The sequence below is a fragment of the Oncorhynchus mykiss genome, chromosome 5 (genome assembly GCF_013265735.2).
Source record: "Oncorhynchus mykiss isolate Arlee chromosome 5, USDA_OmykA_1.1, whole genome shotgun sequence".
Taxonomy (NCBI): domain Eukaryota; kingdom Metazoa; phylum Chordata; class Actinopteri; order Salmoniformes; family Salmonidae; genus Oncorhynchus; species Oncorhynchus mykiss.
Genome location: NC_048569.1, coordinates 5,672,189 through 5,699,170, shown reverse-complemented (window position 1 = coordinate 5,699,170; position 26,982 = coordinate 5,672,189). Strand labels below are relative to the sequence as shown.

Genomic DNA, 26,982 nt, shown 5'->3' with positions numbered 1-26,982 from the left:
ATATTTCAAACTTTTTTAACAAATCAAAAACTGAAAAATTGGGCGTGCAAAATTATTCAGCCCCTTTACTTTCAGTGCAGCAAACTCTCTCCAGAAGTTCAGTGAGGATCTCTGAATGATCCAATGTTGACCTAAATGACTAATGAGGATAAATACAATCCACCTGTGTGTAATCAAGTCTCCGTATAAATGCACCTGCACTGTGATAGTCTCAGAGGTCCGTCAAAAGCGCAGAGAGCATCATGAAGAACAAGGAACACACCAGGCAGGTCCGAGATACTGTTGTGAAGAAGTTTAAAGCCGGATTTGGATACAAAAAGATTTCCCAAGCTTTAAACATCCCAAGGAGCACTGTGCAAGCGATAATATTGAAATGGAAGGAGTATCAGACCACTGCAAATCTACCAAGACCTGGCCGTCCCTCTAAACTTTCAGCTCATACAAGGAGAAGACTGATCAGAGATGCAGCCAAGAGGCCCATGATCACTCTGGTTGAACTGCAGAGATCTACAGCTGAGGTGGGAGACTCTGTCCATAGGACAACAATCAGTCGTATATTGCACAAATCTGGCCTTTATGGAAGAGTGGCAAGAAGAAAGCCATTTCTTAAAGATATCCATAAAAAAGTGTTGTTTAAAGTTTGCCACAAGCCACCTGGGAGAGACACCAAACATGTGGAAGAAGGTGCTCTGGTCAGATGAAACCAAAATGTAACTTTTTGGCAACAATGCAAAACGTTATGTTTGGCGTAAAAGCAACACAGCTGAACTCACCATCCCCACTGTCAAACATGGTGGTGGCAGCATCATGGTTTGGGCCTGCTTTTCTTCAGCAGGGACAGGGAAGATGGTTAAAATTGATGGGAAGATGGATGGAGCCAAATACAGGACCATTCTGGAAGAAAACCTGATGGAGTCTGCAAAAGACCTGAGACTGGGACGGAGATTTGTCTTCCAACAAGACAATGATCCAAAACATAAAGCAAAATCTACAATGGAATGGTTCAAAAATGAACATATCCAGGTGTTAGAATGGCCAAGTCGAAGTCCAGACCTGAATCCAATCGAGAATCTGTGGAAAGAACTGAAAACTGCTGTTCACAAATGCTCTCCATCCAATCTCACTGAGCTCGAGCTGTTTTGCAAGGAGGAATGGGAAAAAATGTCAGTCTCTCGATGTGCAAAACTGATAGAGACATACCCCAAGCGACTTACAGCTGTAATCGCAGCAAAAGGTGGCGCTACAAAGTATTAACTTAAGGGGGCTGAATAATTTTGCACGCCCAATTTTTCAGTTTTTGATTTGTTAAAAAAGTTTGAAATATCCAATAAATGTCGTTCCACTTCATGATTGTGTCCCACTTGTTGTTGATTCTTCACAAAAAAATACAGTTTTATATCTTTATGTTTGAAGCCTGAAATGTGGCAAAAGGTCGCAAAGTTCAAGGGGGCCGAATACTTTCGCAAGGCACTGTATATACAGTAGAGAGGCTATATATAGTAGAGAGGCTATATAGAGTAGAGGCTATATACAGTAAGTAGTGAGTGCAGATAGCCCGGTTAGCCAATGTGCAGGAGCACTGGTTGGTCAGGCCAATTGAGGTAGTATGTACATGAAAGTATAGTTAAAGTGACTATGCATATAAGCTAAACAGAGAGTAGCAGCAGCGTAAAAGAGGGGTTGGGGGAAGGCACACAATGCAAATAGTCTGGGTAGCCGAACTCTCCTTTTAATAGTTTGCCACCCCTCCACCGCCCCTCATCCCCCTGCTTTGGGCACTCGTGCGCTCTTATTTTTCTCGTGCGCTCCTCTTTTTCTCGTGCGCTCCTCTTTTTCTCGTGCGCTCCTCTTTTTCTCGTGCGCTCCTCTTTTTACAGCTGAACGTGTTAAACACATTCAGTAGAACTCCCACAGCCACAGCCACTCCCACAGCCAGTGCCCCTCATCTCATGCCCCGCGCATGAGATCTCGTCTTGTGTAGGAAAACCATTGTCTGAACTGCAGTACCCAAACCAAGAAGGTAAGCTGTGATTTAGTCTACCTCTTGCCAGCACAGGGCATAACGTTACACTGGTTTGATCAGGTTCCTAATGACCTTTATTACAGTGATCACTGTGTGGCAAGAAACGACTGAGCCAATCAGAAGTGTCATAAACAAAAGCATAAGTAAACAGAAAACGCCTTGCAAAACCGCTGAATCAGAAACTATCAACACTAAGGTCAGTGACCGTTTCTACAGAAACTATCAACACTAAGGTCAGTGACCGTTTCTACAGAAACTATCAACACTAAGGTCAGTGACCGTTTCTACAGAAACTATCAACACTAAGGTCAGTGACCGTTTCTACAGAAACTATCAACACTAAGGTCAGTGACCGTTTCTACAGAAACTATCAACACTATGGTCAGTGACCGTTTCTACAGAAACTATCAACACTAAGGTCAGTGACCGTTTCTACAGAAACTATCAACACTAAGGTCAGTGACCGTTTCTACAGAAACTATCAACACTAAGGTCAGTGACCGTTTCTACAGAAACTATCAACACTAAGGTCAGTGACCGTTTCTACAGAAACTATCAACACTATGGTCAGTGACCGTTTCTATAGAAACTATCAACACTAAGGTCAGTGACCGTTTCTATAGAAACTATCAACACTATGGTCAGTGACCGTTTCTACAGAAACTATCAACACTATGGTCAGTGACCGTTTCTATAGAAACTATCAACACTGAAGTCAGTGACCGTTTCTACAGAAACTATCAACACTAAGGTCAGTGACCGTTTCTACAGAAACTATCAACACTAAGGTCAGTGACCGTTTCTACAGAAACTATCAACACTAAGGTCAGTGACCGTTTCTATAGAAACTATCAACACTGAAGTCAGTGACCGTTTCTACAGAAACTATCAACACTATGGTCAGTGACCGTTTCTATAGAAACTATCAACACTATGGTCAGTGACCGTTTCTATAGAAACTATCAACACTATGGTCAGTGACCGTTTCTACAGAAACTATCAACACTGAAGTCAGTGACCGTTTCTACAGAAACTATCAACACTATGGTCAGTGACCGTTTCTATAGAAACTATCAACACTAAGGTCAGTGACCGTTTCTATAGAAACTATCAACACTGAAGTCAGTGACCGTTTCTACAGAAACTATCAACACTATGGTCAGTGACCGTTTCTATAGAAACTATCAACACTATGGTCAGTGACCGTTTCTACAGAAACTATCAACACTATAGTCAGTGACCATTTCTACAGAAACTATCAACACTAAGGTCAGTGACCGTTTCTACAGAAACTATCAACACTAAGGTCAGTGACCGTTTCTACAGAAACTATCAACACTAAGGTCAGTGACCGTTTCTACAGAAACTATCAACACTAAGGTCAGTGACCGTTTCTACAGAAACTATCAACACTATGGTCAGTGACCGTTTCTACAGAAACTATCAACACTAAGGTCAGTGACCGTTTCTACAGAAACTATCAACACTATGGTCAGTGACCGTTTCTACAGAAACTATCAACACTATGGTCAGTGACCGTTTCTACAGAAACTATCAACACTATAGTCAGTGACCGTTTCTATAGAAACTATCAACACTGAAGTCAGTGACCGTTTCTATAGAAACTATCAACACTGAAGTCAGTGACCGTTTCTATAGAAACTATCAACACTGAAGTCAGTGACCGTTTCTACAGAAACTATCAACACTGAAGTCAGTGGCCGTTTCTACAGAAACTATCAACACTGAAGTCAGTGACCGTTTCTACAGAAACTATCAACACTAAGGTCAGTGACCGTTTCTACAGAAACTATCAACACTAAGGTCAGTGACCGTTTCTACAGAAACTATCAACACTATGGTCAGTGACCGTTTCTACAGAAACTATCAACACTATAGTCAGTGACCGTTTCTATAGAAACTATCAACACTATGGTCAGTGACCGTTTCTATAGAAACTATCAACACTATGGTCAGTGACCGTTTCTACAGAAACTATCAACACTAAGGTCAGTGACCGTTTCTACAGAAACTATCAACACTATAGTCAGTGACCGTTTCTATAGAAACTATCAACACTAAGGTCAGTGACCGTTTCTATAGAAACTATCAACACTAAGGTCAGTGACCGTTTCTACAGAAACTATCAACACTATAGTCAGTGACCGTTTCTATAGAAACTATGAACACTGAAGTCAGTGACCGTTTCTATAGAAACTATCAACACTATGGTCAGTGACCGTTTCTATAGAAACTATCAACACTGAAGACAGTGACCGTTTCTATAGAAACTATCAACACTATAGTCAGTGACCGTTTCTATAGAAACTATCAACACTATGGTCAGTGACCGTTTGCTTCTACAGGTCAATGGACAGCAGGCCGAAAACGAGTTTGCGATTCAAACAACTTGTGAGGCAGACATACAACTAGTGAGGCAGACAGACAGATAACTCGTGAGGCTGAAAGACAGACAACTTGTGAGGCTGACAGACAGACAACATTCAAAGTAGACGGATGGTTGAGTGAGGCTGCTTATTGAGGCGCTCACTCACATGGCTGTGTGTGTGTGTGTGTGTGTGTGTGTGTGTGTGTGTGTGTGTGTGTAGCAGTCTGCGGAGCGGCAGTTGATAGGTTAACTCTGATCTGTGGTTTGGCAACACAACATGGGAGTGTGAGGGTGAGGGGGAGGGGGAGGGGACTCCTCCCGAGCGATGACACGTTGAGAGCAGTAGAGCAGAGCAGAGTGAGGCCAAGCTAAAACCAACTCCTGTCAGCCAATCAACACCGGCTCAGGGCACACTGACACACACAGGCCTAACTGGAGACGAGGATCTGTTTATTCCTTAGTACACAGGGACGAGCTGCATCTCAGGTCACATGGACTGGGAGAAGAGCATCGTGGACTGGGGGAGGAGCATCGTGGACCGGGAGAGGAGCATTGTGGACTGGGAGAGGAGCATCGTGGACAGGGAAGGGGGCATCGTGGACTGGGAGAGGAGCATCATGGACTGGGAGAGGAGCATCGTGAACTGGGAAGGAGGCATTGTGAACTGGTAGAGGAGCATCGTGGACTGGGAGAGGGACATCGTGGACTGAGAGAGGAAGATCATAGACCACCTCTATATACACAAACACCCAGTACACCACCTCTATATACACAACACCCAGTACACCACCTCTATATACACAACACCCAGTACACCACCTCTATATATACAAACACCCAGTACACCACCTCTATATATACAAACACCCAGTACACCACCTCTATATACAAACACCCAGTACACCACCTCTATATATACAAACACCCAGTACACCACCTCTATATACACAACACCCAGTACACCACCTCTATATATACAAACACCCAGTACACCACCTCTATATATACAAACACCCAGTACACCACCTCTATATACACAACACCCAGTACACCACCTCTATATATACAAACACCCAGTACACCACCTCTATATATACAAACACCCAGTACAACACCTCTATATACACAACACCCAGTACACCACCTCTATATATACAAACACCCAGTACACCACCTCTATATATACAAACACCCAGTACAACACCTCTATATACACAACACCCAGTACACCACCTCTATATATATATATATATATATATATATATATATATACACACACAACACCCTGTAGAACACCTCTATATATACACAAACACCCAGTACACCACCTCTATATACACAACACCCAGTACACCACCACTATATATACAAACACCCAGTGCACCACCTCTATATACACAACACCCAGTACACCACCTCTATATACACAAACACCCAGTGCACCACCTCTATATACACAACACCCAGTACACCACCTCTATATATACAAACACCCAGTGCACCACCTCTATATACACACAACACCCAGTACACCACCTCTATATATATATATACACACACACAACACCCAGTACACCACCTCTATATATATATATATATACACACAACACCCTGTAGACCACCTCTATATATACACAACACCCTGTAGACCACCTCTATATACAGTGCCTTGCGAAAGTATTCGGCCCCCTTGAACTTTGCGACCTTTTGCCACATTTCAGGCTTCAAACATAAAGATATAAAACTGTATTTTTTTGTGAAGAATCAACAACAAGTGGGACACAATCATGAAGTGGAACGACATTTATTGGATATTTCAAACTTTTTTAACAAATCAAAAACTGAAAAATTGGGCGTGCAAAATTATTCAGCCCCTTTACTTTCAGTGCAGCAAACTCTCTCCAGAAGTTCAGTGAGGATCTCTGAATGATCCAATGTTGACCTAAATGACTAATGATGATAAATACAATCCACCTGTGTGTAATCAAGTCTCCGTATAAATGCACCTGCACTGTGATAGTCTCAGAGGTCCGTTAAAAGCGCAGAGAGCATCATGAAGAACAAGGAACACACCAGGCAAGTCCGAGATACTGTTGTGAAGAAGTTTAAAGCCGGATTTGGATACAAAAAGATTTCCCAAGCAAAATGTTATGTTTGGCGTAAAAGCAACACAGCTGAACACACCATCCCCACTGTCAAACATGGTGGTGGCAGCATCATGGTTTGGGCCTGCTTTTATTCAGCAGGGACAGGGAAGATGGTTAAAATTGATGGGAAGATGGATGGAGCCAAATACAGGACCATTCTGGAAGAAAACCTGATGGAGTCTGCAAAAGACCTGAGACTGGGACGGAGATTTGTCTTCCAACAAGACAATGATCCAAAACATAAAGCAAAATCTACAATCAAATGGTTCAAAAATAAACATATCCAGGTGTTAGAATGGCCAAGTCGAAGTCCAGACCTGAATCCAATCGAGAATCTGTGGAAAGAACTGAAAACTGCTGTTGACAAATGCTCTCCATCCAACCTCACTGAGCTCGAGCTGTTTTGCAAGGAGGAATGGGACAACATTTCAGTCTCTTGATGTGCAAAACTGATAGAGACATACCCCAAGCGACTTACAGCTGTAATCGCAGCAAAAGGTGGCGCTACAAAGTATTAACTTAAGGGGGCTGAATAACTTTGCACGCCCAATTTTTCAGTTTTCGATTTGTTAAAAAAGTTTGAAATATCCAATAAATGTCGTTCCATTTCATGATTGTGTCCCACTTGTTGATTCTTCACAGAAAAATACAGTTTTATATCTTTATGTTTGAAGCCTGAAATGTGGCAAAAGGTGCAAAGTTCAAGGGGGCCGAATACTTTCGCAAGGCACTGTTACCATGTTAACACCCCCCCCCCTCTCAGTTACCATGTTAACACCTCCCCCCTCTCAGTTACCATGTTAACACCCCCCCCCTCTCAGTTACCATGTTAACACCTCCCCCCCTCTCAGTTACCATGTTAACACCTCCCCCCTCTCAGTTACCATGTTAACACCTCCCCCCCTCTCAGTTACCATGTTAACACCTCCCCCCTCTCAGTTACCATGTTAACACCCCCCCCCCCCCCCCCCCCCCCTCTGTTACCATGTTAACACCCCCCAAGTACACCCTAACCTCTGCGTTTCCATAAAGACCTAAATAAGAGCTCAAGGTAAAACAGAGCCTGGAGGACCATGCTGTGATGACAGAGAGCTGTTGTTAGGCAGCATAACGCAGGAATGCCTTAGAATCTGGAAGGAAAAACACTCTCTGCCCTTCATCCGGACAACTTCTACAACTTAAAGAGATTCAAGTAGACAACAATACAACTTTAATGTCCATTAGTTACTGAGACAATACAACTTTAATGTCCATTAGTTACAGAGACAATCCAATACAACTTTAATGTCCATTAGTTACTGAGACAATACAACATTAATGTTCATTAGTTACTGAGACAACAATACAACTTTAATGTTCATTAGTTACTGAGACAATACAACATTAATGTTCATTAGTTACTGAGACAACAATACAACTTTAATGTCCATTAGTTACTGAGACAATACAACTTTAATGTTCATTAGTTACTGAGACAATACAATACAACTTTAATGTTCATTAGTTACAGAGACAATCCAATACAACTTTAATGTCCATTAGTTACTGAGACAATACAACATTAATGTTCATTAGTTACTGAGACAACAATACAACTTTAATGTCCATTAGTTACTGAGACAATACAACTTTAATGTCCATTAGTTACTGAGACAATACAACTTAAATGTCCATTAGTTACTGAGACAATACAGCTTTAATGTTCATTAGTTACAGAGACAATCCAATACAACTTTAATGTCCATTAGTTACTGAGACAATACAACTTTAATGTTCATTAGTTACTGAGACAATACAACATTAATGTTCATTAGTTACTGAGACAATACAACTTTAATGTCCATTAGTTACAGAGACAATCCAATACAACTTTAATGTCCATTAGTTACTGAGACAATACAACTTTAATGTTCATTAGTTAGAGACAATACAACTTTAATGTTCATTAGTTACTGAGACAATACAACTTTAATGTCCATTAGTTACTGAGACAATACAACTTTAATGTTCATTAGTTAGAGACAATACAACTTTAATGTCCATTAGTTACTGAGACAATACAACTTTAATGTTCATTAGTTAGAGACAACAATACAACTTTAATGTCCATTAGTTACTGAGACAATACAACTTTAATGTTCATTAGTTAGAGACAATACAACTTTAATGTCCATTAGTTACAGAGACAATACAACTTTAATGTTCATTAGTTAGAGACAACAATACAACTTTAATGTTCATTAGTTACAGAGACAATACAACTTTAATGTCCATTAGTTACTGAGACAATACAACATTAATGTCCATTAGTTACTGAGACAATACAACATTAATGTCCATTAGTTACAGAGACAATACAACTTTAATGTCCATTAGTTACTGAGACAATACAACTTTAATGTTCATTAGTTAGAGACAATACAACTTTAATGTTCATTAGTTACTGAGACAATACAACATTAATGTTCATTAGTTACTGAGACAACAATACAACTTTAATGTCCATTAGTTACAGAGACAATACAACTTTAATGTTCATTAGTTACTGAGACAATACAATACAACTTTAATGTTCATTAGTTACAGAGACAATCCAATACAACTTTAATGTCCATTAGTTACTGAGACAATACAACTTTAATGTCCATTAGTTACTGAGACAACAATACAACTTAAATGTCCATTAGTTACTGAGACAATACAACTTTAATGTTCATTAGTTAGAGACAATACAACTTTAATGTCCATTAGTTACTGAGACAATACAACATTAATGTCCATTAGTTACAGAGACAATACAACTTTAATGTTCATTAGTTAGAGACAACAATACAACTTTAATGTTCATTAGTTACAGAGACAATACAACTTTAATGTCCATTAGTTACTGAGACAATACAACATTAATGTCCATTAGTTACTGAGACAATACAACATTAATGTCCATTAGTTACAGAGACAATACAACTTTAATGTCCATTAGTTACTGAGACAATACAACTTTAATGTCCATTAGTTACTGAGACAATACAACTTTAATGTCCATTAGTTACAGAGACAATACAACTTTAATGTCCATTAGTTACTGAGACAATACAATACAACTTTAATGTCCATTAGTTACAGAGACAATCCAATACAACTTTAATGTTCATTAGTTACAGAGACAATACAATACAACTTTAATGTCCATTAGTTACTGAGACAATACAACTTTAATGTCCATTAGTTACTGAGACAATACAACTTTAATGTCCATTAGTTACTGAGACAATACAACTTTAATGTCCATTAGTTACTGAGACAATACAACTTTAATGTCCATTAGTTACTGAGACAATACAACTTTAATGTCCATTAGTTACTGAGACAATACAACTTTAATGTCCATTAGTTACTGAGACAATACAACATTAATGTCCATTAGTTACTGAGACAATACAACATTAATGTCCATTAGTTACTGAGACAATACAACTTTAATGTCCATTAGTTACTGAGACAATACAACTTTAATGTCCATTAGTTACTGAGACAATACAACTTTAATGTCCATTAGTTACTGAGACAATACAACTTTAATGTCCATTAGTTACTGAGACAATACAACTTTAATGTCCATTAGTTACTGAGACAATACAACTTTAATGTCCATTAGTTACTAAGACAATACAACATTAATGTCCATTAGTTACTGAGACAATACAACATTAATGTCCATTAGTTACTGAGACAATACAACTTTAATGTCCATTAGTTACTGAGACAATACAACTTTAATGTCCATTAGTTACTGAGACAATACAACTTTAATGTCCATTAGTTACAGCAGGCATTAGTCTTGCGACAGAACACAGTCTCTGTTACCATGTTAACACCCCCCCCCCTCTCTGTTACCATGTTAACACCCCCCCCCCTCTGTTACCATGTTAACACCCCCCCCTCTCTGTTACCATGTTAACACCCCCCCCTCTCTGTTACCATGTTAACACCCCCCCCCCCTCTCTGTTACCATGTTAACACCCCCCCCCTCTCTGTTACCATGTTAACACCCCCCCCCCTCTCTGTTACCATGTTAACACCTCCCCTCCTCTCTGTTACCATGTTAACACCCCCACCCTCTCTGTTACCATGTTAACACCCCCCCCCCTCTCTGTTACCATGTTAACACCCCCCCCCTCTCTCTGTTACCATGTTAACACCCCCCCCCCCCTCTCTGTTACCATGTTAACACCCCCCCCCCTCTCTGTTACCATGTTAACACCCCCCCCCTCTCTGTTACCATGTTAACACCCCCCCCTCTCTGTTACCATGTTAACACCTCCCCCCTCTCTGTTACCATGTTAACACCCAGTGGGCATTTGTCTTGCGACACAGACAAGGGTTTGATTTTGTTCTTCCATCTTTTGACTCAACTCTCAAGTCTGAGGTTTGGGTCTTGTTACCGCGGACAACCGCTCATAAACCTCTGTCTTTGGTAAAGTACACAGGCAGTGAGGGTCTGCCAATTCAGCATGATGACACACATCTCAAAGAATGTTCTAGTGGCTGAATGTCCTCAAAGGAATGACGAGAGAGAGAGAGAGAGACAGGGGGAGAGAGAGAGAGAGAGAGAGAGAGAGACAGGGGGAGAGAGAGAGAGAGAGACAGGGTGAGAGAGAGAAAGAGAGACAGAGAGAGACAGGGGGAGAGAGAGAGACAGGGGGAGAGAGAGACAGGGGGAGAGAGAGAGAGAGAGAGAGAGGAGACGCCCACACAGCCCCTGTTCCTCCTAGACCCGTCTACTGAGTCGTTTTCATTAGGGCACACCGTAGCAAAACCTTTTCATGGAAATCAGAGTTACTCATTGGCTCAAGTTCAGATAGTCTATCTCTGTATGGAACCAGTTTTCTTCCGTTTCGTGTCAAATGAATACCACCCTGGTCCATCCTCTCCCTCAGAGGTAGAAATATACCACCCTGGTCCATCCTCTTCCTCAGAGGTAGAAATATACCACCCTGGTCCATCCTCTTCCTCAGAGGTAGAAATATACCACCCTGGTCCTTCCTCTCCCTCAGAGGTAGAAATATACCACCCTGGTCCTTCCTCTCCCTCAGAGGTAGAAATATACCACCCTGGTCCTTCCTCTCCCTCAGAGGTAGAAATATACCACCCTGGTCCTTCCTCTCCCTCAGAGGTAGAAATATACCACCCTGGTCCATCCTCTCCCTCAGAGGTAGAAATATACCACCTTGGTCCATCCTCTCCCTCAGAGGTAGAAATATACCACCCTGGTCCATCCTCTCCCTCAGAGGTAGAAATATACCACCCTGGTCCTTCCTCTCCCTCAAAGGTAGAAATATACCACCCTGGTCCTTCCTCTCCCTCAGAGGTAGAAATATACCACCCTGGTCCTTCCTCTCCCTCAGAGGTAGAAATATACCACCCTGGTCCATCCTCTCCCTCAGAGGTAGAAATATAACACCCTGGTTCATCCATAGGTTGGTAGAGAGTGTGTATAGGTTGGTAGTTGGTAGAGAGTGTGTATAGGTTGGTAGAGAGTGTGTATAGGTTGGTAGAGAGTGTGTATAGGTTGGTAGAGAGTGTGTATAGGTTGATAGAGAGTGTGTATAGGTTGATAGAGAGTGTGTATAGGTTGATAGAGAGTGTGTATAGGTTGATAGAGAGTGTGTATAGGTTGATAGAGAGTGTGTATAGGTTGATAGAGAGTGTGTATAGGTTGATAGAGAGTGTGTATAGGTTGATAGAGAGTGTGTATTGGTTGATAGAGAGTGTGTATAGGTTGATAGAGAGTGTGTATAGGTTGATAGAGAGTGTGTATAGGTTGATAGAGAGTGTGTATAGGTTGATAGAGAGTGTGTATAGGTTGATAGAGAGTGTGTATAGGTTGATAGAGAGTGTGTATAGGTTGGTAGAGAGTGTGTATAGGTTGGTAGAGAGTGTGTATAGGTTGGTAGAGTGTGTATAGGTTGATAGAGTGTGTAGGTTGGTAGAGTGTGTGTATAGGTTGGTAAAGAGTGTGTATAGGTTGGTAGTTGGTAGAGAGTGTGTATAGGTTGGTAGAGAGTGTGTATAGGTTGGTAGAGAGTGTGTATAGGTTGGTAGAGAGTGTGTATAGGTTGGTAGAGAGTGTGTATAGGTTGGTAGAGAGTGTGTATAGTTTGGTAGAGAGTGTGTATAGGTTGGTAGAGAGTGTGTATAGGTTGGTAGAGAGTGTGTATAGGTTGGTAGAGAGTGTGTATAGGTTGGTAGAGAGTGTGTATAGGTTGGTAGAGAGTGTGTATAGGTTGGTAGAGAGTGTGTATAGGTTGGTAGAGAGTGTGTATAGGTTGGTAGAGAGTGTGTATAGGTTGGTAGAGAGTGTGTATAGGTTGGTAGAGAGTGTGTATAGGTTGGTAGAGAGTGTGTATAGGTTGGTAGAGAGTGTGTATAGGTTGGTAGAGAGTGTGTATAGGTTGGTAGAGAGTGTGTATAGGTTGGTAGAGAGTGTGTATAGGTTGGTAGAGAGTGTGTATAGGTTGGTAGAGTGTGTGTATAGGTTGGTAGAGTGTGTGTATAGGTTGGTAGAGTGTGTGTATAGGTTGGTAGAGTGTGTGTATAGGTTGGTAGAGTGTGTGTATAGGTTGGTAGAGTGTGTGTATAGGTTGGTAGAGTGTGTGTATAGGTTGGTAGAGAGTGTGTATTGGTTGGTAGAGAGTGTGTATAGGTTGGTAGAGTGTGTATAGGTTGGTAGAGAGTGTGTATAGATTGGTAGAGAGTGTGTATAGGTTGATAGAGAGTGTGTATAGGTTGATAGAGAGTGTGTATAGGTTGATAGAGAGTGTGTATAGGTTGGTAGAGAGTGTGTATAGGTTGGTAGAGTGTGTGTATTGGTTGTTAGAGAGTCTCGGTTGGAACTGTTGCATTTAAAAAAATTCTTAACTGGAATAAACTGATTGATTACATCACACAGATGTAGCCCAGAAAACACGCACACAGTCCTAATGAGAGGTGTGTGTGGCTGGTTGAAGTTTTCAACACGCATGTCTATTCTGGGCTCAGTATTTTTTGGCAGTGTAACACTGAGGTCATGCTCAGCATTGAGACCGTTTCTGTACTTCAGAACCCTGTCTTGCATAAGTATGTGGTACCAAACTGGATCAGAACATCTCCTGCTTTCTCAGTCATGCAGGAGACCACTTCCTGTTCCTGTTGTAGATGAACAACCCAGAACTGTGTGAGAGTGTTTGTCTCAAAAAACCTCTTGCTTCAATCAGTTTATTCCAGTTCAGAAAACAAATGATTACTTGTAACAGCAACGGTTCCAACCTAGACTTGTTTTTAACAATAATTTCTACAGTAAGATGTACAGTAGGCCGGGTCATTTCTACAGTAAGATGTACAGTAGGCCTGGTCATTTCTACAGTAAGATGTACAGTAGGCCGGGTCATTTCTACAGTAAGATGTACAGTAGGCCTGTCATTTCTACAGTAAGATGTACAGTAGGCCGGGTCATTTCTACAGTAAGATGTACAGTAGGCCGGGTCATTTCTACAGTAAGATGTACAGTAGGCCGGGTCATTTCTACAGTAAGATGTACAGTAGGCCGGGTCATTTCTACAGTAAGATGTACAGTAGGCCGGGTCATTTCTACAGTAAGATGTACAGTAGGGCTGGTCATTTCGCTGCACCACGGCAGAGTCATTGCCGCCACACCAAAAGAAACATCCGATTTCTACCAAACATAGTTTCAATAAAGTTCAACAAAGCACATTCGCTTTTCTTGGTAAATATATAATCTGTCTTGGTACAACGCAGTTCTGATGGGTTATTTATCTCTGTGAGCCGAGGCAGGCAGCCTGCAGGTCAAGAAACACAATTCTGATAGGATATTTAGGCTAGTTGGCTAGCTAGTTAGGCTAGTTAGCTAGCTAGTTAGTTTGGAACTGCGTCAAGTGGAAACAAGACAGATACATCTTCGATTTACATATATTTTTTATTTTTTCTCCAGATGAGTTTGTTGAAATATTTCCAGCCTCTGTAGCGAAAGAGAAAAGGGGAACAGGGACGAGAGTGTCAGCTATCGTAGCTAGCTAACGTCAAATCAGCCTGAATTCAAATTAAACTTTTTTTTAGTTAGCGAACTCTTTAAAAAACTTAAGCTATCGTTTTTAATAACAAGTGCATGGTTTACTTTACTAGACAGAGAAGAGGCAGAATGCTGGGAGAGGAGAGAGCCAGGAGGAGAACAGAGAGGAGAACAGAGAGGAGAGCAGAGAGGAACAGAGAGGAGAGCAGAGAGGAACAGAGAGGAGAGCAGAGAGGAACAGAGAGGAGAGCAGAGAGGAACAGAGAGGAGAGCTGAGAGGAACAGAGAGGAGAGCAGAGAGGAACAGAGAGGAGAGCAGAGAGGAACAGAGAGGAGAGCAGAGAAGAACAGAGAGGAGAGCAGAGAGGAACAGAGAGGAGAGCAGAGAGGAACAGAGAGGAGAGCAGAGAGGAACAGAGAGGAGAGCAGAGAGGAGAGCAGAGAGGAACAGAGAGGAGAGCAGAGAGGAACAGAGAGGAGAGCAGAGAGGAACAGAGAGGAGAGCAGAGAGGAACAGAGAGGAGAGCAGAGAGGAACAGAGAGGAGAGCAGAGAGGAACAGAGAGGAGAGCAGAGAAGAACAGAGAGGAGAGCAGAGAGGAACAGAGAGGAGAGCAGAGAGGAACAGAGAGGAGAGCAGAGGAACAGAGAGGAGAGCAGAGAGGAACAGAGAGGAGAGCAGAGAGGAACAGAGAGGAGAGCAGAGAGGAACAGAGAGGAGAGCAGAGAGGAACAGAGAGGAGAGCAGAGGAACAGAGAGGAGAGCAGAGAGGAACAGAGAGGAGAGCAGAGAGGAACAGAGAGGAGAGCAGAGAGGAACAGAGAGGACGGAAGAATAAGGCCAAGTGTGCATCACCAGTACTCTATAGGGACCCAAAGTGGCTTCATATTGACAGGCTGTATAATACACCACACAGTTAGCCAAATGTCATTTAATTAGTATTTGTGCATATTTAGTCTGTACTAATCTACAGAATTACGTGTTTATTTCTTAGCCAAGGACCTCGATGACCCAATGGGTCTAGGACAATTCAACATCGAAGAAGAGGAGAAGAAGGAAGAGGAGGTGGAGGAGGAGGAGAAGGAGGAAGAGGAGGAGAGGTAGAGGAGGAGGAAGAGGACGAGGGATGATGAGAGGTAGAGGAGGAGGAAGAAGGTGAGGAGGAAGAAGGAGGAAGCGGAGGAGGAGGAGGTAGAGGAGATGATGAAGAGGAGGTAGTTTAGAGGAGGAGGAAGTGGAGGAGGTAGAGGAGGAAGATGAAGAGGAAGAGATAGAGGACAAGTTAGAAGAGGAGGTAGGGGAGGAAGAGGTAGAGGAGGTAGAAGAGGAGAAGGTTGAGGAGGAAGAGGGGGAAGAGGAGAGGGAGAGGCCAGGTGGAGAAGACTGGGGAGCAGATCTGCAATGTTACATCACTTGTGTTGGAAAAACTACAACTAACAGCTATGAATCACTTATTTTCTGTTTTGTGCTGTAATGAGGTCATGGATCCATGTCTTGTTGGCCTCCAGTACAGTCTAGACCGGAGGTTCCAACACCTAGAGATTCTGGGGACCTCCAGTGTGTTGGGACAGTACAGCTAGTAGACACCACACTAAACCACAGTACAGCTAGTAGACACCACACTAAACCACAGTACAACTAGTAGACACCACACTAAACCCCAGGACAGCTAGTAGACACCACACTAAACCACAGTACAGCTAGTAGACACCACACTAAACCACAGTACAACTAGTAGACACCACACTAAACCACAGTACAGCTAGTAGACACCACACTAAACCCCAGTACAGCCAGTAGACACCACACTAAACCACAGTACAGCCAGTAGACACCACACTAAACCCCAGTACAGCCAGCTAGTAGACAGGGCAGGTGAGAAGAGAGGACAGTCAGCTAGTAGACACCACACTAAACCCCAGTACAGCTAGTAGACACCACACTAAACCACAGTACAGCCAGTAGACACCACACTAAACCACAGTACAGCCAGCTAGTAGACAGAGCAGGTGAGAGGAGAGGACAGTCAGCTAGTAGACACCACACTAAACCCCAGTACAGCCAGCTAGTAGACAAGGCAGGTGAGAAGAGAGGACAGTCAGCTAGTAGACACCACACTAAACCCCAGTACAGCTAGTAGACACCACACTAAACCCCAGTACAGCCAGCCAGTAGACACCACACTAAACCACAGTACAGCTAGTAGACACCACACTAAACCCCAGTACAGCCAGCTAGTAGACACCACACTAAACCCCAGTACAGCTAGTAGACACCACACTAAACCCCAGTACAGCCAGTAGACACCACAGTAAACCACAGTACAGCCAGCTAGTAGACAGGGCAGGTGAGAGGAGAGGACAGTCAGCTAGTAGACACCACACTAAACCCCAGTACAGCTAGTAGACACCACACTAAACCACAGTACAGCTAGTAGACACCACACTAAACCACAGTACAGCCAGCCAGTAGACACCACACTAAACCACAGTACAGCCAGCTAGTAGACACCACAGTAAACCACAGTACAGCCAGCTAGTAGACAGGGCAGGTGAGAGGAGAGGACAGTCAGCTAGTAGACACCACACTAAACCCCAGTACAGCTAGTAGACACCACACTAAACCACAGTACAGCCAGCCAGTAGACACCACACTAAACCACAGTACAGCCAGTAGACACCACACTAAACCCCAGTACAGCCAGCTAGTAGACAGGGCAGGTGAGAAGAGAGGACAGTCAGCTAGTAGACACCACACTAAACCCCAGTACAGCTAGTAGACACCACACTAAACCCCAGTACAGCCAGTAGACACCACAGTAAACCACAGTGCAGCCAGCTAGTAGACAAGGCAGGTGAGAGGAGAGGACAGTCAGCTAGTAGACACCACACTAAACCCCAGTACAGCCAGTAGACACCACACTAAACCACAGTACAGCCAGCTAGTAGACACCACACTAAACCACAGTACAGCCAGCTAGTAGACACCACAGTAAACCACAGTACAGCCAGCTAGTAGACAGGGCAGGTGAGAAGAGAGGACAGTCAGCTAGTAGACACCACACTAAACCACAGTACAGCCAGTAGACACCACACTAAACCACAGTACAGCCAGCTAGTAGACACCACACTAAACCACAGTACAGCTAGTAGACACCACACTAAACCCCAGTACAGCTAGTAGACACCACACTAAACCACAGCCAGCTAGTAGACACCACACTAAACCACAGTACAGCCAGCTAGTAGACAGAGCAGGTGAGAGGAGAGGACAGTCAGCTACTGAATTCAACAGATGGGTCATTCTAACAGGTAGGCGACAGGGCAGGTGAGAGGTCAGCTACTGTGCTACATGGAGGGGAGAAACCCACAGGCAATCATATCCCCTTTCTCCTGAAGTGTACACTCATTGGCTACTTCCCACAAATCTAAAAGCATTGGATTGGTAGAGGCATGGGCTAGAGAGGACATTCCCACTATATTCCTTTTCCCAGGCACTTCCTGTCCAAGGGGAAGTGAACAAGTGCACACTTTGAGAGTTTTGGAGATAATTGGGAAGAAAACCACTGATAGCAAAGGGGCTGAGAATAGAACGGTCTCAATAGGACTCCCTGCTCAAATGTCCACTAAAAGTAAATAAATTAGGAGGCCATTAGGAAGAACGGAGTGAACGGCATCTGAAGAACCCCGACATGTAGCCTAAGCTAACCTGTACCTTGTTGATGGTGAGGTTCTCATTCCGTAGCCTCTGTTTGTTCTTCTGCATCTTGCCGGGCATCATCTTGCCCGTTCGGAAGTCAAAACATCCCAGGTCCACCGTGTTGCCTAGGTAACGGGACAGCTGGGGTTTGCTCCGGAACTTCTTCCCTTTGGGACTGAGGGGTGAAGAGGAAAGACAACAACAACAACAGTGTTAGTTAACAAACAGTTCTGACAGGTGTACTGTACCTAGTGTTGAGGTTCAAAAGCATCAATCGTTCAAGAGAGGAACGTTCTACAGAGACCAGGGTAGCTCATGTATTTCACAATGTTACCAAAGCCAGCAAAGTGTATTAATAGCAGAGCTGCCAGTCTCATTATGGCATGGTAGTGGGGCTATATTAATAGCAGAGCTGCCAGTCTCATTATGTCATGGTAGTGGGGCTGTATTAATAGCAGAGCTGCCAGTCTCATTATGTCATGGTAGTGGGGCTGTATTAATAGCAGAGCTGCCAGTCTCATTATGTCATGGTAGTGGGGCTGTATTAATAGCAGAGCTGCCAGTCTCATTATGTCATGGTAGTGGGGCTATATTAATAGCAGAGCTGCCAGTCTCATTATGTCATGGTAGTGGGGCTGTATTAATAGCAGAGCTGCCAGTCTCATTATGTCAGGGTAGCGGGGCTGTATTAATAGCAGAGCTGCCAGTCTCATTATGTCAGGGTAGCGGGGCTGTATTAATAGCAGAGCTGCCAGTCTCATTATGTCATGGTAGTGGGGCTGTATTAATAGCAGACCTGCCAGTCTCATTATGTCATGGTAGTGGGGCTGTATTAATAGCAGAGCAGCCAGTCTCATTATGTCATGGTAGTGGGGCTGTATTAATAGCAGAGCTGCCAGTCTCATTATGTCATGGTAGTGGGGCTGTATTAATAGCAGAGCTGCCAGTCTCATTATGTCATGGTAGTGGGGTTGTATTAATAGCAGAGCTGCCAGTCTCATTATGTCATGGTAGTGGGGCTGTATTAATAGCAGAGCTGCCAGTCTCATTATGTCATGGTAGTGGGGCTGTATTAATAGCAGAGCTGCCAGTCTCATTATGTCATGGTAGTGGGGTTGTATTAATAGCAGAGCTGCCAGTCTCATTATGTCATGGAAGTGGGGTTGTCAACATAAGTAACACTTGCAAGTTGCCACATGTACTTAGGCTAAATTCAATTCTCCCAAGAAACACTTGACTAGTTCTCAGGCTGGAGGAAACATTTAAAGGCAGCAGCGAGGACCATCTTATGTGGCAGAGGATCAATGGCATCACAACCCAGAAAACATATCCCTGGCCAAACCCATCAAGCAGACAGTTACTCCCATCTCCTTCTCCTGGGTCGTGTTCATTAGGGCATGCCATAGCAAAACAGAAAATATATCCCTGGCCAAACCCATCAAGCAGACAGTTACTCCCATCTCCTTCTCCTGGGTCGTGTTCATTAGGGCATGCCATAGCAAAACAGAAAACATATCCCTGGCCAGACCCATCAAGCAGACAGTTACTCCCATCTCCTTCTCCTGGGTCGTGTTCATTAGGGCATGCCATAGCAAAACAGAAAACAAGCCTTTCTTATTGAAGAACAAAATGTTAGTGGAGAATAAAATGGAGAGCGTCTTTATTACCCTACAAAATGCCTGGAGAGCTGAGTCTGAGTGAAATGGGGTAGTGGAGTGGTAGGGCCTGGACGGATGGCCGGGGTGACTGGACGGGTGGCCGGGGTGACTGGACGGGTGGCCGGGGTGACTGGACGGGTGGCCGGGGTGACTGGACGGGTGGCCGGGGTGACTGGACGGGTGGCCGGGGTGACTGGACGGGTGGTCCGGGTGACTGGACAGGTGGCCAGGGTGACTGGACGGATGGCCAGGGTGACTGGATGTGACTGGACGGATGGCCAAGGTGACTGGACGGATGGCCAGGGTGACTGGACGGATGGCCTGGGTGACTGGACGGATGGCCAGGGTGACTGGACGGATGGCCAGGGCGACTGGACAGATGGCCAGGGCGACTGGACGGGTGGTCAGGGCGACTGGACGGGTGGCCAGGGCGACTGGACGGGTGGCCAGGGCGACTGGACGGGTGGCCAGGGCGACTGGACGGGTGGCCAGGGCGACTGGACGGGTGGCCAGGGCGACTGGACGGGTGGCCAGGGCGACTGGACGGGTGGCCAGGGCGACTGGACGGGTGGCCTGGGCGACTGGACGGGTGGCCTGGGCGACTGGACGGGTGGCCTGGGCGACTGGACGGGTGGCCTGGGCGACTGGCCAGGGCGACTGGACGGATGGCCAGGGCGACTGGACGGATGGCCAGGGCGACTGGACGGATGGCCAGGGCGACTGGACGGGTGGCCAGGGCGACTGGACGGGTGGCCAGGGTGACTGGACGGATGGCCAGGGTGAATGGGATGTCTGGGGTGACTGGACAGATGGCCAGGGTGAATGGGATGTCTGGGGTGACTGGACGGTGACCCCACGGCACACACTCATCACATGCTGCTGGGATCACACCATTTAAATACGAATGAAGCATGTTTTTCACCAAGTGGAGAGAGGGGGAGAGGCTTGGGTGTAGAGTACATACACAGACAGGCTCATTGGCCTATTGGTCCCAGGATGCAAGGCAGCCGTAGTCACACTGCAGAGGCGCTAGCCGAGCCCAGAGGGCTTTGCCTTCAAAAACACTGAGCTGAGGAGGGGGATGAGGGAAGCATGCATGGCCTAGCATGTTGTAAATTGTCTATGCTCTGATAATTACAGATGTTACCTGGAACAAAATGTTTCTTAATCTGATAATTGACTCATTGGGATCCAAGGGAGGAGAATTAATATAAATCTGATAATTGACTCATTGGGATTCAAGGGAGGAGAATGAATATAAATCTGATAATTGACTCATTGGGATTCAAGGGAGGAGAATGAAAATAAATCTGATAATTGACTCATTGGGATTCAAGGGAGGAGAATGAATTGCATGAGCCACGTTTCTCTTTGATTTTCGCAGGTGGAAGAAAACTCATTGATCACAAGAACACACAAATGTTGCTAACTTTCATAGTATCGATTTGTTTGAATCTGGAATCCTCTCAAACGCACACAAACATACACCGACACATATACAGTCCGCAACAAGTTGGAATTGAGGAACCTGCATTGGATCACCAATAGATGTAACTAGCAGATTGTAACAGGCTAATGCGATGCTCCGTTAGCTGTTACAGGTTTGCTACTGGTTGGTATAGCAACAGAGAATTACCAACCAACCTAAATACATTCTCAATTCCCGACTTGGAACTCAGCCCTCGGTCTAAAGTACAGTGTCTGTGAGGAAGTCCTTGGTAATGTAGCCTTCAGCATGGTCCTTCTGAAATGGTCTATAAAAACCCATTGGTACAGGGGTATGACAACTTGGATGGACAAGTACTGAGTGTAATTGAGGACGATATTGCCACTCCTAATTTGCCACATCTTCAATCTAAGACTACTAGAAAGTGTGTGCCCTCAGGCCTGGAGGGAAGCAAAAGCTATTCCCCTACCTAAGGATAATAAAGCCTGTTACCGACCCTTTGGAAACTTTTGGAAAAAAATTGTGTTTGACCAGATACAATGCTATTTTACAGTAATAACAAATAATAATAACAGACTTTCAGCACGCCTATAGGGAAGGACATTCAACAAGCACAGCACTTACACAAATCCCTGATTGGCTGAGAGAAATTGATAATAAAATGATTGTGGGGGCTGTTTTGTTAGACTTCAGTGCAGCTTTTGACATTATCGATCATAGTCTGCTGCTGGAAAAACGTACGTGTTATGGCTTTACAGCCCCTGCTATAATGTGGATAAAGAGTTACCTGTCTAACAGAACACAGAAGGTGTTCCGTGTTCTTTAATGGAATCCTCTCTAACATAATCCAGGAAGAATCAGGAATTCCCCAAGGCAGCTCCCAATGCCGCTTACTGTTTTCAATCTTTACTAATGACAAGCCACTGGCTTTGAATAAAGTGTGTCTATGTATGCGGATGACTCAACACTATTACACGTCAGCTACTACAGCGACTGAAATGACTGCAACACTTAACAAAGAGCTGCAGTTAGTTTCAGAATGGGTGGCAAGGAATAAATTAGTGCTAAATAATTTAAAAACTAAAAGCATTGTATTTGGAACAAATCATTCACTAAACCTTGAACCGAAACTAAATATTGTAATAAATAATGTGGAAATTGAGCAAGTTGAGATGAACTAAACTGCTTGGAGTAACCCTGGATTGTAAACTGTCATGGTCAAAACATATTGATACAACAGTAGCTAAGATGGGGAGAAGTATGTCCATAAGGCGCTGCTCCACCTTCTTAACAACAGCACTGTCAGTCAACAAGGCAGGTCCTACAGGCCCTAGTTTCTACCTTCTTAACAGCACTATCAACAAGGCAGGTCCTACAGGCCCTAGTTTCTACCTTCTTAACAGCACTATCAACAGGGCAGGTCCTACAGGCTCTAGTTTCTACCTTCTTAACAACACTATCAACAAGGCAGGTCCTACAGGCTCTAGTTTCTACCTTCTTAACAGCACTATCAACAAGGCAGGTCCTGCAGGCCCTAGTTTCTACCTTCTTAACAGCACTATCAACAAGGCAGGTCCTACAGGCTCTAGTTTCTACCTTCTTAACAACACTATCAACAAGGCAGGTCCTACAGGCCCTAGTTTCTACTTTCTTAACAGCACTATCAACAAGGCAGGTCCTACAGGCCCTAGTCTCTACCTTCTTAATAACAGCACTATCAACAAGGCAGGTCCTACAGGCCCTAGTTTCTACCTTCTTAACAACACTATCAACAAGGCAGGTCCTACAGGCCCTAGTTTTGTCACACCTTGACTACTGTTCAGTCGTGTGGTCAGGTGCCACAAAAAAAAGGACTTTGGAAAATTGCAATTGGCTCAGAACAGGGCAGCACGGCTGGCCCCTGGATGTACACAGAGAGCTAATATTAACAATATGCATGTCAACCTCTCCTGGCTCAAAGTGGAAAAGAGATAGACTTCATCACTACTTGTATTTGTGAGAGGTATTGACATGTTGAATCCATCGAGCCGTCTGTTTAAAATACTGGCACACAGCTCAGACACCCATGCATACCCCACAAGACATGTCCCCAAAGGTCTCAGTCCAGAACAGACTATGGGATGCACACAGTACTACATAGAGCCATGACTACATGGAACTCTATTCCACAGTACTACATAGAGCCGTGACTACATGGAACTCTATTCCACAGTACTACATAGAGCCGTGACTACATGGAACTCTATTCCACAGTACTACATAGAGCCGTGACTACATGGAACTCTATTCCACAGTACTACATAGAGCCGTGACTACATGGAACTCTATTCCACAGTACTACATAGAGCCGTGACTACATGGAACTCTATTCCACAGTACTACATAGAGCCATGACTACATGGAACTCTATTCCACAGTACTACATAGAGCCATGACTACATGGAACTCTATTCCACAGCACTACATAGAGCCATGACTACATGGAACTCTATTCCACAGTACTACATAGAGCCATGACTACATGGAACTCTTTTCCACAGTACTACATAGAGCCATGACTACATGGAACTCTATTCCACAGTACTACATAGAGCCGTGACTACATGGAACTCTATTCCACAGTACTACATAGAGCCGTGACTACATGGAACTCTATTCCACAGTACTACATAGAGCCATGACTACATGGAACTCTATTCCACAGTACTACATAGAGCCATGACTACATGGAACTCTATTCCACAGTACTACATAGAGCCATGACTACATGGAACTCTATTCAACAGTGCTACATAGAGCCATGACTACATGGAACTCTATTCCACAGTACCACATAGAGCCGTGACTACATGGAACTCTATTCCACAGTACTACATAGAGCCATGACTACATGGAACTCTATTCCACAGTACTACATAGAGCCATGACTACATGGAACTCTATTCCACAGTACTACATAGAGCCGTGACTACATGGAACTCTATTCCCCATCAGGTAACTGATGCAGCAGTAGAATCAGATTGAATAAACAGTTAAAAATACACCTGATGGAACAACGGGGACTGTGAAGAGACACACACATCGTCACAGACACATGAAAATAAACGCACAATGAGATACGAACTATACACACACGCACACATGGATTTTTGTGTTGTAGATATGTGGTAGTGGTGGAGTAGGGGCCTGAGGGCACACACTTAATGTGTTGTGAAATCTGTTGTGAATATATTATAATGTTTTTTTTTTAAAATGCTAAACTGCCTTCATTTTGCTGGACCCCAGGAATTGAGATCTATAATACATACAAATACAAATGATTAGATCAGTACTGTTTGGTGTATCACAGAATTTAACTAACCTGATCTTGTCCACAGTTCCTCGATTCCCGACCTGGAAGAGAACCAATGTTTTCTGAACGTCCGTATCAGGGGGGTTTGTCTGAATCTAGAAAACTCTTTAAGTTGTTAAATACAATTGTTTTTCTCCATGAAGTAATACAACAATGGTTAGGCCATCCTCTCGTCTATTTCAAATCTTCCCTCGTTGTTCGAGAAAGGTTGAGCGGCATCATGACATGCGGCACTTGGGACACCCACCAGTCTCAATCGATGAGAAAATATTTCAAAATAGACAAGATAGCGGCGTACACATTGTTGTATTACTTCATGGAGCAAAACATGTATTTAAATGTAATAATGGCGCATTTTCTAGATTCAAAACAAACCCCCTGCAACTAGACACGGACGTTTAGAAAACACTGGTTGTCTCCCAAGTCAGAAATTGTGGAAGTATGGACAAGATAAAGTTGGTTAAAATCTCTAATACATCAGACAGTACCCATCAGACAGTACCCATCAGACAGTACCCATCAGACAGTACCCCATCAGACAGTACCCCATCAGACAGTACCCCATCAGACAGTACCTATCAGACAGTACCTATCAGACAGCTGGAACAGAGTAATGGTCTGACTAGGTGATAGTTTTAATAGCAACACTGGATGAGTTACTGTGGAAGGTGAAGGCCTACAGCACTGTCATTGAGCTTTGAAGAGTTGAATGTCTAGACACCAGTGGTTCCAAAAGACCATGGCTTTCACAGAGCATTTGAGAAGAACCAATGCTGGAAGGCTACATTGCCAAGGAATTACTCACAGATACTGTACTTTAAACAGAGGGCTGTGTTCCAATAGTTCAGCCTAGATTGCAAACAAGATCACTGCATTTCCAATCAGTCAGTCACATGATAAGACATGGTCAAGAATCTCCCAAGTGACCCAAATAATGATGAGAAATAACTACTGAGTTGTCGTGAATAAAAACTCCCCTCTACAGTCTAAACAGTTAGATATGAACTTGTGGCGTCTTTAAAAAAAAAATGTAACATGTGGGGGTTATTGATACAATGTTCACACTGCTGGCATTAGCAACATTGTGGCAACCAACGTAAGTGGGTGACCAAACTCAAGGTATCGATAACTTGTAAGCTTTCGCCTACAATTATTATTATTATTTTTTTCCATTTGGAAAGGAGTTGTGATAGCTAAATCAGACCAGCTATGATAACTTGTGAACTTATCAAGCAAAGTAAGTAACATTATTGTCGTTTAACATCACGCTCGATCATTACCTGTAGTAATAGACATCACTCTTGCCAGCACTGAGCCCTGACTTCCGGATCACTTCTTCTTTCTTCCAGCCCGGTGGCAGAGAGGGACAATCCATCCTCTTCTTCTCCATAACCATTTAGTGTACAATTAGGAATCACATCAATCGCTGTAATCAACTCAGTCAAAAGAAATACGTTACAACGTGTTTAATAAATACACCTGACTTGGCGATCTAAAAGTGAAGCTCTAACTAAAGGCGTTTGAACTAAACCGGAGCGAAAAACTTTTATTTCCGCTATTGAATCCTGTCTAGTGGGTAGATATATATATAAATATTGAATCCTTGGTTGTTGTTGTTGACAGGTTTCCTAATTCGATCTTCAACTATCCCAAAATGCGAACGACCCGCCAGTAGCTGCAGATCTCCTTTGGCCAAAGGCGGCGGCGGTGGCAGTGACGTTCAGATATTTCAGCACTTCCCACACAGTGACCCGGCGCTTGGCAACCGTTCTCAGAGCAACGCCCCGCCTCCACGGAACACTGCCGTCACTTCTCGGTTACACCCCCCCTCCCCTAAAGCGGTAACTAGGGGTGGTTTTCACGAGATGTTATACTGCTTTTGTCAGGTTTTTAGGAGAATTTGCGTGAGAGGTTAGGAGAATTTGCGCAGTAGGTTATGGATAATTTGCGCAGTAGGTTATGGAGAATTTGCGCAGTAGGTTATGGAGAATTTGCGCAGTAGGTTATGGAGAATTTGCGTGAGAGGTTAGGAGAATTTACGCAGTAGGCTGAAAAAGGCTAAACAAAATCTCATTTTTTGACGTTAACTTTACAAAAGCTGGAGCCCTTATAGCCATGGCTGTGATGTAACAATTACATAGAAAATACCAGTCTTTCCTAAAATACGAACAATGTAATAAAACAGTATTTAATTCGAAT

The 26,982-nt window shown here is 43.7% G+C and overlaps 1 protein-coding gene across 1 annotated transcript in view; it reads right to left on the bottom strand.

Moving 5' to 3' along the window:
- LOC110522836 (methyl-CpG-binding domain protein 2) overlaps window positions 1–26,522 on the bottom strand; it is an 88,300-nt gene extending 61,778 nt beyond the window's left edge. Inside the window, exons 1-2 of the mRNA XM_036976655.1 lie at window positions 26,064–26,522; window positions 18,342–18,501 (exon numbers count right to left, since the gene is read on the bottom strand). Coding sequence (XP_036832550.1) covers window positions 18,342–18,501; window positions 26,064–26,179 — 276 coding nt within the window. The 5' untranslated portion in view covers window positions 26,180–26,522. The remainder of the gene's footprint in view (window positions 1–18,341; window positions 18,502–26,063) is intronic.
- Between the last annotated feature and the right edge of the window lie 460 nt (window positions 26,523–26,982).